The 16,267-nt window shown below is 41.9% G+C and overlaps 1 protein-coding gene across 1 annotated transcript; it reads left to right on the forward strand.

Annotated features, from left to right (window-relative positions):
• Nucleotides 1-545: 545 nt before the first annotated feature.
• On the forward strand, nucleotides 546-12,041 carry sparta (spartin a; the record flags this gene model as incomplete). The annotated part of the gene is made up of 8 exons (XM_080013491.1): nucleotides 546-584; nucleotides 772-1,617; nucleotides 2,610-2,804; nucleotides 3,203-3,362; nucleotides 4,152-4,346; nucleotides 8,681-8,842; nucleotides 9,530-9,620; nucleotides 11,816-12,041. The coding sequence occupies exons 2-8, from the start codon at nucleotides 790-792 to the stop codon at nucleotides 12,039-12,041; spliced, it is 1,857 nt and encodes a 618-aa protein (XP_079869617.1). The 5' UTR covers nucleotides 546-584; nucleotides 772-789.
• Between the last annotated feature and the right edge of the window lie 4,226 nt (nucleotides 12,042-16,267).

Consider the following 16,267-nt stretch of genomic DNA (forward strand, 5'->3'; position numbering starts at 1 on the left):
GGAATTATGAAATTCAAATTGATCTTTAGCTCTACTGTATATTTCCACTATGCATATTGTAATTTTGTCTTACTATTTGTGATATTATTGTGTTATCTATCTATCTATCTATCTATCTATCTATCTATCTATCTATCTATCTATCTATCTATATATATATATATATATATATATATATATATATATATTTATTTATTTATTTACATTTAAAAAAATGAACAATGATTTGTTTTGGGGGACCCTCTAGTGGTGAGAAAAGATAAATCCCAGTCTCGCTTGTGTGGAAACACTAGTAGGGAGTTTGTTGACCGAGCAGAACACACACACGGCATGACACACGGGTGCACTGAAGGAATTTAAAGTCACTTCGGAGGACACAGATTTAATTTTTTATTTTTCCCCCCTGGGGTGATAAAGGTCATCTACCGCGGTAAGTCCAGTTTAAGTTTGAACATAACCTGTTGTTGTTTATTCAAACCAAACCATGATGGATATGTTATTTTCTTCAGTTTCTTAGTTTCTACCAGGGCCTCACCAACACCAGAGCTGCTGCTGCGGTCATACACACACTTCCTGTTTTTCAGGTAAAACCTGATGATGCGATGAGCCTTAGGCCTTTGACTCATGTCTAAGTGCGTAACTGAGAGTTTTGTTGTGTCAACTCATGAGGTGACTCATGACTCAGAGAGGAGGTCCATTTGAGCCGTTTTCACATTTATTAGGGTAGATGATAGGGATTTCCTCACTTGTATTCCTCCTGTATTTGTCTAGGTCCGTTGCCTTCTCAGCATGGCCGAGCCTGCCGAGCTGCTGCTCATCAAAGACCAGTCCGTTATGGCGTTTCATTGCCTGAGCCGGGGTCTAGCGGCTGAAGAGGCCGGCAGCAGAGTGGAGGCCCTGGAATACTACAAGAAAAGCCAACGCCACCTCACCCAAGGACTGGAGATCCCCACCGGGGGCGAGAGGCATCAAGGGGCCCACTGGGACACCGCCAGAAAGCTTCAGCAAACGATGCGCGGGGCTCTGAAGAACCTCGCCAACCACCTCGGCGACCTGGAGACCTCCGCGCTGACGACAGGCGGAGGTCAGAGGGGCAGAGAGTTCACAGATCTCCCCGTTCATTTGTACCCGGCTCTGGGAGGAAGTGTCCAGCCCCTGCGGAGCTCTCTCCACCATCTCTACCCTACTCTGCACCCCTCGGCCTTTCCCAGCACACTTCCAGAGCCGCTACCGCCTCTGGGCTGGCCCGCTCCCGCCACACATGGGCCTCCAGAACCCACCGTGCCCTCTCTGCCGCCCCGGTCAACGCTACCCCTGGTGATCGCCGGAGACCAGCCTCCGGCCTACACGCCGCGGCCCACGGATGGACACCACAGCCTGGCTTATAGCCCTGCTGGCGGAGGGCGACTGGGGGAACAGACTGGGGGAACGACCGGCGCCTCTGGAGGGGATGCGGAGGAGCTTCTGTTCCTTCCTTCTGGCGTGCAGATGTTTTTTGTGGCTCAAGACGGGCAGGTCAGCACCTTGTTCCATCCAGGCTACCTGCGGGTCTTCAGACTCGAAGGTGCGAGTCAGTGCAAGGGCACGCCCACTGATAGGACCGCTGCGTTTCTGCACGTAAGAACCTACGTCTACATCTTGAATTTGCATAGTTGTCCAACTATGCTTTTAACTAACTATGCTGTCATGAGACTGGCTGCTCTTCATTGAATTTCCTGCGAGCTGTACAATGACAAAATCATGTTAACCTAATTCCATTTACTCTCCGGATGTATGTGACGTTTACCAGGCCCTCAAACTTTCCCCTTGAGACTAATTACATTCTTAAGCTATTAGGGCATTATAATAGATCATGATCCTCAAGGGCAAATGTGTAGGTTAACACGGTCATTTCACGTCTAGTCTGAGGTAAAGTTTACCATCTAACAAGAGTTAACAAGTTTTCAAGTCATTATGTTTCTTGTATAACATCTTTCGTTTCCCCATAGGCATCTAAATTCTGTTGCCATCTCTATCAACACACAATTTGTACCCCGTCGTGTGCCGTGGAGGCTTGGCCGGGGTTCGGACCGCAGTTGCCACTCTCCTGTGTTCAGGCCCGCTCTGTGTTCCAGCAGCACAATGGTCCCATTAATCGATGACTCGGCACTTCTGTTGTGTTGCCGTCCGTCGTGCCCTCACAGCGCTCTTTCTGTTCAGGCCACATACCGCTGGCATACACGTGGACATAGTCCCAAAGTCTGGCTGTACAGTAGTTTTTTCCACGTTTACAGCTACTGTACATGAAAAGCTGTAGCAGTGGTCCCAATGTGTCCAAATTCCTAAGATACTTTTCTCTCTTACAAGAGCAAACGCCAATGCCCAGGTTCTAGATACACTGACGTTGATCAAAAACATGACTAAATCCGTTTTTTATTCTTCATCCCCTCAAGGGCGATACTTATAGACCCGATTTTGTATTGTCTGGACGACCGTCTACTGTCGGGTCGATGGTTTCCCTGCACGCTTTGCAGATAGGTCGAACATACTGCACCTGCAAATGGGGCGATTAGGATTAGGTCAAGGCGCATGGATTCATTTAGTTTGTGTCTGCGTGTGTTGTGTTCAAGGTTTGTGACTGGCTTTACCCGCTGACCCCGGACACCCCTGTGCTGTTGGCCAACTCCGGGATCTACATGTTCCCCGACACGGCGGAAGAGACCCCGGGGTCCTACGTGGGCATCGTGCTGTCCTCCGAACTGCCCGCCGGCGAGAGAGACATGTTCCAGGACCTCCTCTCGCAGTTAACCGAACTCCGGGTCCAGGTTAGCGGTCGTCCTCCTCCCAGGATGAGATGTTTGTGGAGCAAGAAGCGACTGTTATGTGATGTGAACTGTCAAATGATGATATGTGCGAAGCTGTCCAGGTATGTCACGACGCACATGTTTCAGTATGTTGTGAGTGATTCTCACGAGTTTGACGGCATTCCACCAGATTTACCGTGGAGGTGGGTGTAGTTAGCGGCCTGAAACGACGAGCTTGCTGCGTCGCGGGATAACAGACTGTTTTGAGCCATCGTACCAGAAACAGTTGTGATGTTTCATAATAACTGAGAGCCTCCCACTTTGATAGCAAATAAATCCTTCCCTTGTTGCAAGCATAGGCAACAGCCCTAATCCATAATTATTTAAAGTAAGAATTAAATTCATAACCTGTCCGCCAGGCTCCAGCAGAGGGCGCTGGCTCGGCGGTGATCAACCTAAGTGAGAAAGTGCCCCTCGGCCCCACAGAGGAGGGAGTAGGAACCACCGAGGCAACAGCAGAGGAGCAAAAGCTGCTGCTCCCTGAGTGGAGTGAGAAGATGGCCCAACGCATCTTGGCAGGTGTGTCTGGGGTTTTTTTTTTGGGGGGGGGGGGTTTGTTGGGTGTCCTTTTTGGGGGCCCCAATGCAAAATGTTGTTCGGGGAGCCGCTTTTTTGTGAAACCATGGTGGGGGGGGTGGGGGGTTTACAAACCCTCTAAGGTGGTCTAGGGGTATATATTTAACATTTAAATGCATCTAATCTGGTGCACTTTAAGAGGAAAAGAGGCTCGATCTGTGTAAAACTCTTAACGTCTTTTTTTTCCCTCTAAAATTTAAATCAAACATCTCAAGTTGACCCCCAGAAATTTAAACCGACAGAAATAAATGGGAAACACTGGGGCTCCGCTACCCAAAAACGCCTGAAAACTGACAGGATTTATCCAATGTGCACGTCTCCCAAATGCGCATTAATGAGTCAGATGCTGCATTTTCCCACAGAAGTTCATTTTAAATGCGAATGAACAAATTTGTTAAGGAATTGAAATTAAGGAAAACATTGCAACTGATAAATACTAAACATAAAAAAATAGCCCTTTCTCCACCTAAAAAAAACCCCCAAAACAAATATAATAAGTTGAGCAATTACACAGAATTACCATAGAATAAATGAGGCCATTACACTGAATAAGAGGGCACTTCCTTACCAAGAGTGACCAGCCATTTTAATAAAAAATACATTTTCAAACAAGGCTAAAATGGCAGTTTAGGGGCCCCCTGGTGGCCCTGTGCAACCACATAGTCCACATATAGCCAGAAACAGCCCTGGTAATGGGGACGATCTCAATAGCAAAGAATTTCTTTCCTGCAGGAGCCACGTGGTTGAGTAAAGAGTTTGCGCGGGGGGCTGAAGCCACCGGCAAAGCCATCCATAAAGGAGCAGCAAAGTTGCGCGACAACATGACCCCCGAGGACACGCCTTCCGAGGTGAACCCCCGGGTGACCAAAGGTCTGCAGGTGGCCAAACAGGCCACTGGGGGCGCTGTCCGCGTCAGCCAGTTCCTGGGTGAGCACTAAACACAGCTGCGGCTAACAATGTTTATTTTAGAACCAGAATAGAACCAGATTAGAACCCAGATTTAGAACGCAAATTTGGAACCACATTAGAACCCAGATTTAGAACCAGGTAAGAACCAGTTTGTAACTAGATTTAAAACAAGATTCAGAACCTGAATAGAACCAGGTTATACCCAGATTAGAACCCAGATTTAGAACCTGATTAGAACCCAGATTTAGAACGTAGATTAGAACCCCGATTTAGAACCAGATTAGAACCCATATTTAGAATCAGATGAGAACCCAGATTAGAACCCCAGTATAAACCAGAGTACAAACAGATTATAAACCAGATTATGAACACGATTTGAAACAGATTAGAACCATATTAGAACCAGATTATAAACGAGATTAAGGACCAGATTAGAACCCAAATTAGAATCATATTAGAATCAGAGTAGAACCCCGATTTAGAACCAGATTTAGAACCCAATCATAAACCAAATGGGAGCCCAGATTATAACCAGAGTAGAAACCAGATTAGAACACATTAGAACCCAGATTAGAACCCATATTTGAACCAAATTATGAACCCGATTATGAACCGGATTACAACCAGAGTACCAGGTTATAACCAGATTAGAACCAGATTAGAACCCAGATTAGAACCAGACAATAAACCAGACTATTTACCAATCTATAAACCAGATTAGAACCTAGATTAGAAACCACATTAGAAACCTGATTAAAAACCACATTAGAACCAGATTAGAACCATATTAGAACCCAGATTAGAACCACATTAGAACCCAGATGAGAACCACATTAGAACCCAATTAGAACCCATTTAGAACCAGAGTAGAAACAGATTATAAAGCAGATTATAACCAGATTATAACCAGATTAGAACCCAGATTAGAACCAGAGTAGAACCCAGATTACAACAACATTACAACCCATATTAAAACCAGATTATAAACCAGATTAGAACCCAGATTAGAGCCACATTAGAACCCAGATTAGAACCAGAGTAGAACCCAGATTAGAACCAGAGTAGAACCCGGTTATTAACCAGATTATAAATCAGATGAGGACATTTTGGTGTTTTTTTCACGTAAATGAATAGGTCATTACCCTTCAAAATGTCATGTGGTGCGACCGTCAATCATCTTAAAATGCATCTATTAATTCAACATATTTACCCTTTTTGTCCACAAGGTCTTAGTAATATGATGTGTCTAGAAAGTAATTATTTGAATTTCTGTTGAATTGTCATACATACTGATATAATCCTCATTCCTATAAAGTCACGGTCACCGTTTTGCATGTAGTCTGCATGCTTTTTTTTTTTCCTGTAAATTGCATAAAAATGATGCAAATGTAAACAAAATGCCACTAACTTCAGCTTACCCCATCAGTGATTAAGTTTCTGCCACAGAAAGAAGGCATCACTTTTTCATTTTGCTACAGTTATTGCTATTAATGGTCGCGCCACATGATGGTTGGTCGCACCAAATGATGAGACCAGCTTAAATCTCTTAAAAATCAATAGAACAGGAAGCAATAATTTGCATCGAATATATTTAAAACAGATTTTATTCATTTGAATATTGGAGACAAACATCTCTTTTCAACACTTTTTATTTAATTTCATTTTTGCTAACAAATTAACTTTCACATGTCATTGTCATTCTTTTAAAATCACTGTGTTTAGGTGAACTGCACATTCATGCATATTTTTGAAAACATTTCACAAATCAATAAGGAACAAGATGAATTCAGACACATCAAACTTGAAGACATCAAACTGTTCATACCATCATCCTCATTCTGATATGAATGTTGGAGATGTGGTTTAGGTATTTCCTTAACGCCAGGAACTTTCAAACTTTTTCCAGTCTTGGCTTCTCAATTTAGCACAGCGAGAAGTTGCTGGCTCAGGTTCTGAGGTGACTGCTACGACATCTTTCTTATAGTAGAATATGGCATCTGGAGCTTGTGGCCACATGAGTAAGTTCTTATTCCCTGACTGACGCATGGCATTGACCCTGAGGTCTTCTCCCACAACCTCAAGAACCTGGCCTACATATGGAAGTTCATCGTATGTTACAATCACAAATTTGCCACATAACTCCTGATCACTTTCCCCCCCTCGGTGACTCAGAGGTTGAGGCCTCCTCAGAGGTTGAGGCCTCCTCAGAGGTTGAGGCCTCCTCAGAGGTTGAGGCCTCCTCCGTGTTGGATGTGGTGTTCCTCAGGTCAACTTGTACAGGCTGGTAACGTGAGCATGTTTTCATTTCGGCATGTTTGCAAAAGCACGACAGCTCCCTGTGCCTGATTTGTGCTGCCTGGGAAGACAAGATCTGGTGGACCTTTAAAGTGCCCTTCACAGCTCTCATGTCCACATGTCGTCATATTTTGCTATGGCATCTTCACTTACCCAGCAGTAATGTATCCTTGTTCCAGACTTTTTCGCCAACATATCATACAAGTCCTGCGGGATCTGCAGCTCACCTCCACGCAGAACGTGTTGGTCTGCCTCCCTCTTCACAGCAGCACCAACGCCATCCGGGGCACCCTTACCGTGATACTTCTCTGAGAAGTTCCATGTTACGAGCGCAAAACCAAACAGGAATGGCACAGTACTCAACAGATAAAAGTTCCCTTTGTGAGGTAAAATGGCCGATATCGAACAAATTGTCTATATGACATGGAGAACTGCTGTTCCACCTCCGTCTGATACTGAGTATGGAGTTCATTGCGGGGGCTTGGTCAGAACTCTTCTTTGCATTTTTTGTTTATTTTTGGTGACGACGTCTTTTTTTGCCTGCTAAAAGAAAACTGTTTTCATCTCTGACCAAAAACTTGACGACCGCTTGCTTTCTCTCTGCTGACAGTTTCTTGATTCCCCTTTGCTTGATTTTTTTTTCTCCTGGGCCTTGACTTGGTCTTGCCATCAATCTGCTTTCCCCCTTTCGAGATTTATCTTTCAGCTTTCTCTTCTCTACCAGCTTTTTCCTCATGTATACAACCTGCTTTTGCAGAAAACGCTTCTCCATCTGCAGTCTTTTGCGGCGTTCTTCTTCTGAATTGCTCCTTCTATCAAGCCTCTCAACCCTCTCTGGTGTGGAAGCCACTCGTGGACTAGAACCCTCATTCACTGGTACTGGGTCTACCACAAGTCGATCATCAGCTTCTGAAGGCTCTGGGGCAACAGCTGCGTCAGTCGGTGGAGTGTTCTCCATTGGTGGCGGTGTGCATTTTCCATCTCTGCTTCTTCCTCTCTCTGTCCGACAGCTCACTTGACTTTGCGTAAGGAATCTTCCGCTGCTGCTTTCTCCTCTGATTGCTGACACAAGTGTAGCATTGTGTCAAACTACAGTGTACACAGCCTGGCTCTTTTTTTTTTTCTTTTTCCGGATTCAGCCGATTGATATTTCAATGAAAATGTGTATGATATTTCAAATGTCCTCCACATGATGACCCGCGTGACATTTGGTTGCACCACGTGATCCAATTATGAATTTGTGAAAGTAAATCAATATTTATCATCTTTTTGAGGTCATACCACATGACATCCAGATTTGGAAAGTACCTGCCAGCCATTTTAAAAAGCAGGGTTTTTGTTTTTTTAAAGATGAGCGAGAGTTACAAACCTGCTAACTGCTTCTGTGGGTCCTTTGCAAAGTTGCACGTGAACTTCCTGTCTTGGGGTAGCTTTCAAAATAAAAAAGCTCCAAAATGGTGCTTTCTTCACGCGTCGCACCACATGGTATTTCATAAAATGGACATACTTGTGCAAAGCTTACTTGCAGAATAAGGGGGAAATAGCATTACAAGATCACTGTGATTTCACATGAGCTTACAAAACACTTCAGAATCTCTGCCAGATAGGGCAGAAAATACATTTGAATAGATTTAGATTCATTTTAGATAAATGTCCAAAACTGGATTCATGACTGGACGGGTCGCACCACATGATATCTTTACAGTTTCAGTAGCAGAACAAACGAGATGCCACGTGATTTTTTGAAAAATGTATGTGGTCACACATAGAGGATATGAACTGAATATATGGTGTATTTTAATTTTCTCGAATATATTCTGTGGCGTGTCAGGGCCCTCCGGCACAGGGACACAGACGACGATGGGTTGTAGGCGGCGGTGCATGGTCGGGAGGAGGCTTGGTGGAATTAGCCTGAGTGTGTGTGGGACGGGGGTTTTAACCTGCTGCTCGTCAGCCCCACCAGAGTGTTGAGAGTCCGCACCACTTCACCGGCCGCCATTTGAAGCCATGAGCGCATGTGTTGTGGTGCGTGATAAATAAAGAATCTTTTTCTTCAGTCACTGGCGTGAGTACAGTGGCGGGAGCTGTGGGAGAGAAGCTGGCGCCCCATGTTAAAAGACACGGAGCCAAGCTGATCCCAGAGACCTTGAAGAAAAGCCAGGACGGCCGCGCCTCCAACCTGGACGGAGCTAAGCTGGTGGCCTTCAGCAGTGTGCAAGGTGTGACTGACAGTGCTCAGAACAATGCAACAATGCTATGTTTAGCTTAGTTAATCGTAGCTTAGTTTGGTAAAGCTTGGCTCATTTAATCTTAGCTTAGTTGAACTTAGCTTACTTAGTTAACTGTAGCTCAGTTTAGTTTAGCTTAGCTCATTTAATCTTAGCCTAGTTTAGCTGAGTTAATCATAGCTTAGCTTAGTTAATCATAGTTTAGTTTAGCTTAGCTTATTTCATCTTAGCTTAGTTGAACTTAGCTTACTTAGTTAACTGTGGCTCAGTTTAGTTTAGCTTTGCTTATTTTATCTGAGCTTAGTTTAGATAAGCTGAGCTAATTTTATCTTAGCGTAAAATATCGTATACTCACTACATTCGGTCACTACTCTTTCTATGTTTGTCATGTTTAAAATAAATATTTCTTTCAACAATATGAAATAGTAGTTGAAGTAGTGACGGTAATGTAGCATTACAGTAATGGAGTTTTTGATAAGAAAAGCACAGAGAAGCGTCGCATCATCTCCTGGCGTTCGCATCTACGTACCTCCAGTTCTACGGCCCGCTTCACGCCGAATACGGAATCGCATCCGAATCGCTCCGCCCCTACCAGTGGCCGTCGGATGAACTGTGCCTGAGTTTGCCGTGAGTTTTCAAACCTTCCCCTTCACTGGATAACACCTCTGCCTCCAACAGGGCTGTCAACAATATGGGTGGGCCTGGAAAGCGGGGCCAAGAACGTTGGCAAAAGTGTCGCATCCGAAACGGTCACAACCGTGAAGTACAAGTGAGTTTTTAACGTCTTTCACTTCCTTTCACTTAGAGACCCAGCGTCTCTTCCGACATCTTCTCCCTTCTGGCTCGGGGCGTGGGCTCCTTCCCCGGGCGCGCGGCGGCGGCGGCGACCGATCCGTCCTCACACCTGTGCTTTGTCTCTCCAGATTCAGGGGCATAGAGAATCTTTTCAAAGCCGCCAACACATGACTGCGAGAGGGATAAGGCCATCGCACCACACACCTGACTAACGACTGAAGCCTGTTCCTTCCCTGAGCTCCCTGCTGCAGCACTAACACTTTGCACCGTACTAACACCAGCTGCTGGGAGCAAATATGTGACTAGTTCAGTTGAAATGCTGAGCATGCTGTACCTACGGAACGCCCTTTTATCACTCAATCCACACGACAAACGAGTCCCTTTAAACTAGTTACTAGTGCTTATCTTTTAGTTACTAGTTGCTATTCCAAAAGATACCAGTAACTATTTATTGTCAAAATGTATTAGTACCGGTACCTATTTATTAGATACTAGTAACTATTCCGATTTTTGCGAGTAAATATTGAAGTTTTACGAGTAAAAATGTATTAGTACTTATTTATTTATTACTAGTAACTATTCCAGTTGTTACCAATAACTGATTTAGTTTTACCAGTCAAAATGTATAAGTACTCGCACTTATTTATTAGATACTAGAAACTATTCAAAATTTTACAAGCAACTATTTTAGTTTTACAAATAAAAATGTATTAGGTACTAGTACTGATTTATTAGATATTAGTAACTATTCCAATTGTTACTAGTAACTATTTTAGTTTTACTAGTCAAAATGTATAAGGTACTAGTACTTAGTGATTACATACTAGTAACTTTTCCATTTGTTACTTGCAACTATTTTAGTTTTACTAGTCAAAATGTATAAGGTACTAGTACTTAGTGGTTACATACTAGTAACTATCTTAGTTTTATTAGTCAAGATGTATTAGGTACTACTACTTATTTATTAGATACTAGTAACTATTCCAATTGTTTTACTAGTCAAAATGTATTAGTACAAGTAGCTAATTATTACATACTAGTAACTATAATATTTTTTTCTAGTAACTATTGAAGTTTTACTAATCAAAATGTACTAGTACTAGTAATTATTTATAAGATACTAGTAACTATTCAAATTTTTACTAGTAACTACTTTGGTTTTACTAATAAAAATGTATTAGGGACTAGTACTTATTTATTAGATAGTAGTAACTATTCTTATTCTTACTAGAACTTTAAGTTTTACTCGTCAAAATGTATTAGTACTAGTACTTATTTATTATATACTTATTATTCAAATTGTTACTTGTAGCTACTGTTACTAGCTGTAGTAGTAACTTTAGTAGTAACTGTTTCTAGTAACAATTTTGTAATTGAATCCTATGAGGCTCTGGAGGGGGAGTACCTGTATCTTCTATCTTGTATCCATAGTTCGTCCTATGGATTAAATGTTAAAACAGCGTTCCATAGATACCTGATAGTGGTGGGCCATGCTGTATACCAATAGAAACAGTGTAGAGACATACATTTGTATCACTGGACTGGCACATGTTGTTTGAATCACTATAGAAAGGAACAAAATGTAAAATATTAAATGAACTGGTCTGTTTGAATATCCAACCATAACCAAGCACTTTCAAGGGTTCTTTAAAGGTTCCTTTTCATCAAAGGTGTTGACTGAAAATTCCACTATAATCCCAATCTGTTGATTGTTGAGATACTGTATGTTTGCAAACACATGGAATTTAGCTTGATATACTACTCTAGTTTTTACAGATAAGCACACAACAACAAACGCGATGGACCTGATTGTTGCCTATCCCCTACCACTAATGGCTGTGAACTGAAATTCTACATTCACCATTGTGGGTTATTTTTCGGTGATGATTTAGCTGATAAGCCCTTGGTGTTTTTGTGTTCTCCTTGGCCTGTACGCGTCGATAGAACTTCTACTCCTGCTTTTGGCGTTGCTTCTGCTCTTTCAACATGTACAGTTTTCTCTGCTTTTTAAGCAAATAAAACAAACCGTCATCAAAACTTCGATGCTTTGTCGTTGTTCTTCCGCCGCGTAATCACATGTAATAACGAATCACACGGTGTGTCCCATCGCGCCCTACTTGACTCGGTGACTTCCCCCCGATTAACTCTGTCTCGCTGTTCATAATAAAGGTATGGCGACGACACCGGCAACGCGACCGACACGGCTCTCGCGTCGGTGATCAATGTGGGCGTGGCGGCGTACAACATTGATAACTTGGGGATTAAAGCCCTGCTGAAGACCACGGGCAAGAAGACGGCAAAAGCCATGATCCAAGACCCTAAGGCCAAGAGTGTGCAGCCAGCAGAGACTGGGGAAGAGAAGGGAAAGAACCACTCTGAAGAAAAGGACAAATAGATTTGGAGAATGTGAAAGTTGCCAACATGGACTTTTGGACCTTTATGGTGGAGCCATCATTTTAAAATGGCCTCTATGCCTCTATAAAACCTTTGGGGCCCCTTTGTACCGACAACTACTGGGTGGATTGTGGAAGTAACAAAACAATGAAGTTATGGACCGCAGCAGTGCTGTTTGGTTATTCCTTATAGACCCAATGTGGTTTCATTTTATAATGAACAACTGATGACTCCGAATCTTAGAATTATATTTGCGCTGTTTAATAAATGCACTTAGGTTTTTTACTTTTAATGCTTATTCTCACCCTGTTTTTAATGTATTCCATTCCTTTAATTGTTTAATTATTCTACTTTGTAAATGTTCACTTTGCTTTTATTGTTACTATTTGATGGTGTTCTATTAATGTAAAACACTTTGAGTTACAGGTCATGTATGAAAGGCGCAACAAATAAAGGTTATTTTTATTATTATTATTATTATTATTATTATTATTATCATTATTATTATTATATAATATATATATATAATATATATAAGGGTCCAGCCCGCAGGATTGAAATTGCTTGGGGAAAATTTTCTGAATTTTTCACGCTAAAACTCTTTGAAAAAGAAGAACGGCCTAAGTTACGAACGCGGTTGGCTTCTCATTTGAACTGGTATATCACAAATATCTCGTGGTTCAACTTTCATCCAAATCGATCCACATACGGAGCAGAAATTTGTGAAAAAATTATCAAATTTGACCCAAATCAAAGACAAAGTCAAAGTCACCGAACACCAAAGTATCTACAACCGGGCTAAAACTATGCGGAACACAACAGTGACAGACGTTACAAAAACGGTTGAGGTCACAAACATCTCGTTGTTGAACTTTCATCCAAATCTGTCTACATACGGAGCAGAAATTGGTGAAAAATGACAAAATCTCACCCAAGTAGCCAAACGGTCATGCGTCACCGACACGGCAACGTTTGAAAACGAATGGAGCGAGATGAGATTTAGAGTAAGACGCTTTATAACGTCATCATACTATTTACTATAAATATCCAGGTTATGGTTCAGAATGTCCTGTGTACGGTGTAGACTCCGTCCTTTTGCAGTGGTTAGAGCTTACAAACTAGGCGTCTTTCTATAAATTTATGTACCTTCTTACCTGGTAGATGTCTGTGGACGCTGTTCGATCGATATTTTATCTCTTTGCTTTGATTAATGAAAAGTATGAAAAACAGTCGTCCACAAAACCACGTGACCATGTCAAGTTGAGTGCCCTCGACTGTATGAGTGAGTGATGCGTTCAAGATCTAGCGAGGCATTGGAAAAATAGAAGCCGTGATATGGTTATTACTTACAGAATTACCACAATGTTTTTCGTATTTCATGGAAACATAACTCATTGAAGATGTAATTCAAGGAAAAAAGTCACCACTAAAATTTCAAGTTCACAAAAAGTTCATGAGTACGTGTCGTCGTAGTATGTCTTCATTGACGCACACGAGACCCAACGTCACCTGCCGTCACTGACAGCGCACATGTTCTTGCACACAAGGTAAGTTCTAACAATGGCAAGGTTTGGTTCAAAGTGAAAAAAAAACAGTTGTTTTAAAGAAACTTAATGTATAAACAGTTTCATACAGCTAAATGTAGAAATTTGAAAAGGCAGAAGGTGTATTGAACAATAAGTAAGTATTGACAAATTCTTCCATAATTATTGCAAAATTATTGTTAAACTTCGATAAATGTTGTTTATATTTCATTGTTGACAAGTAATCTATTCAACTGAATTGTAGATTATTAACAGAAAAAATACAATGAAGTAGTAATTAGAACCAACGTGTATTTATTATGATTATGAAATAACATGTATTAATCATTATTGTTGTGCAAAGTAATTACAAAGTTCTTTTTTGTTATTTTTCCAGATTCCAGATCCAACAAATGGCTGAAAGTCTAGGACAATAAAGAAGCAGCTACCCAATTGTCCGAAAATCCAGTCCTCAAGGTCAGTCCATGTTGTTTGGTCCAGACCAAAGTTATTATTATTATTATTATTATTATTATTATTATTATTATTATTATTATTATTATTATTAAGACCTGTTGGATGATGTAAACCCAGCTGTTGAAACCCATTTTTTTGTGGAAAATGTCTAATGACTTTGATTAGGGAGACTATTTTTTCCATTGAATTCCATTCACGTCACAGGGTTTTCTGGAGTGACGTCTAGTGGCCATCAACTGAACTGCAGTTTAAAGAACTTCTTCATTAGCGAAACAAAACAATGTACATCAAAAAAATGTAGATAAAATAAAATACATTAAATAAACGCCCAGGGGTACGAATGTCCCTAATGTACACACTCGGGTTCCAGCCCCAAAGGCCCTATTGTTAATGAAACACTGAAGTCAGTAGTCTATGATTCTCATGGATGCCCTGCACTCACAGGATAAAATGTGTATTCAGGGCAGTCCAGACACGTCACCGTCCAAGTTTGATCCAAATCGGTTCATTATTGTGGAATAATTAAGTAAAACCCTGTATTTTTTCAATCATCGCCACAACGCGTACACATGCGCAAATGACGGCTTGCACAGGTCACATGGTAGCGTCGCAGTCTAGTGATTGGTCAACCGTCGTGTCCTCGCCCGCTGGACGTCATGGCTCGAATGAGCCCACAGACAATGTGAATAGGATGTGTGGTTGGGGCTGTTCCACCATGGCCTAGTTTGAATTTCAACCAGTTCATAATTGTGGACGGCCTTTTGTGATCAACAATTGCCACCTCACCAAGATGGCGCCACGCACAGCACGCATGCGCAAGTCGACCGAGGACACAGATCACGCGATAGCGCCGCAGTCTAGCAACACAGATATCGTCACAATTGGATTTTAACTAAAGGAATATATGATACGAACTCTTAACCACGCAAAGTTACAAAGTGACAGGTGTTATTTTATTACTATTAAACTTTATTACTTTTGAAAAAAAAAAAAAAAAACGTTGAAGTATTACCAGAAGACAATTGGATTAAACAAAGAGCAGTGTATTTAACATCATAAATATATTCACTTCCGAGGACAACTAGCAAGCACCAAGATAAGTTATACAAAATAAAAACCAAATTAAAGATAAACACAAGATAATGCCAAAAACATAAGACATTGACCGGAGCTACTGCAACACTAGAGCAGCGCCATCTACGTCACAAAACGACAACAACAATAACGTCACTGTCAGAATTTGTAGACATTCCAGAGATATAAATGTATAATATCTTCCTGAATTCTAACTGCCGGTAACAATTACCATATGCCATTACAGAACACAAATGACATCTATTTATTGTTTACGTGTTTTGAATTTTTTTTTTAATTATTTTTGTGTTTTTGGGTTCCCTTCCAGATGCCTCAAAAAGTTGATGCAATTACAACTCAAACGTGTAGCCCACTACACACAATTTATTTCCTTATTTATCCTCTACAATTGAATATAGCTAAACCCCCTACCTTAGTTAATTTATTTCTAGCTTTATTAAATACGTTTTTTATTGTGAAGGCGGTTGTCTGTTGATTTACAAAGTGCCATAACATAATAATTATGCTCCCCCGTGATAAATAACCGTGATCACAACATTGACTAAAACAATCGTGATTATCAGCTGAGCCACGACACGGCAGCTCCACTTCAGAATGATTGCGTTCGTTGCGGTGGAGGAAACGCCATCCACAGCCGCAAACACCACCCGATTATAGAACTACTCGTCCATTGGACGTTAACGAAGAGCTGACCCGACCCTGCGCTGCCCGCAGCAACACGTAATAACTGATTTTATTTTGTGTGTTTATTTGTCCGTTTTATTCGTGTGCTTCTGTTGTTTATTTGTGTGTTTGTTTATTTATTCATGCGTGTATTTATTTGTTTGTTTATGGGTTGTTTTTTTTCTTCCTTCGAGTGTGCTTGTTTGTTTATGCGTTTGCGTATTTGTTTTTGCCCGTTTGTTTACTGGATTGCTCGTTCGTTTCAATCCAACCGATAAACTCGATCGATCGCTCCGCTCGGCGACCGGGGACCTGCGCTGCTCTGCCTTGGGTCCGTGTCGCGGCTGCTCACGCGTCGTGGGCGGTTGAGCCGCCCTTCCTGCCCGGGTCGGTTCCCGTGGCAACGCAGCGCAACAATCCACCCCCACCCGCCCCCACCCGCCCCCCTGCATGGCGGCACTCGAGCACC

The sequence above is a fragment of the Zeus faber genome (genome assembly GCF_960531495.2).
Source record: "Zeus faber genome assembly, chromosome: 14".
Classification (NCBI taxonomy): domain Eukaryota; kingdom Metazoa; phylum Chordata; class Actinopteri; order Zeiformes; family Zeidae; genus Zeus; species Zeus faber.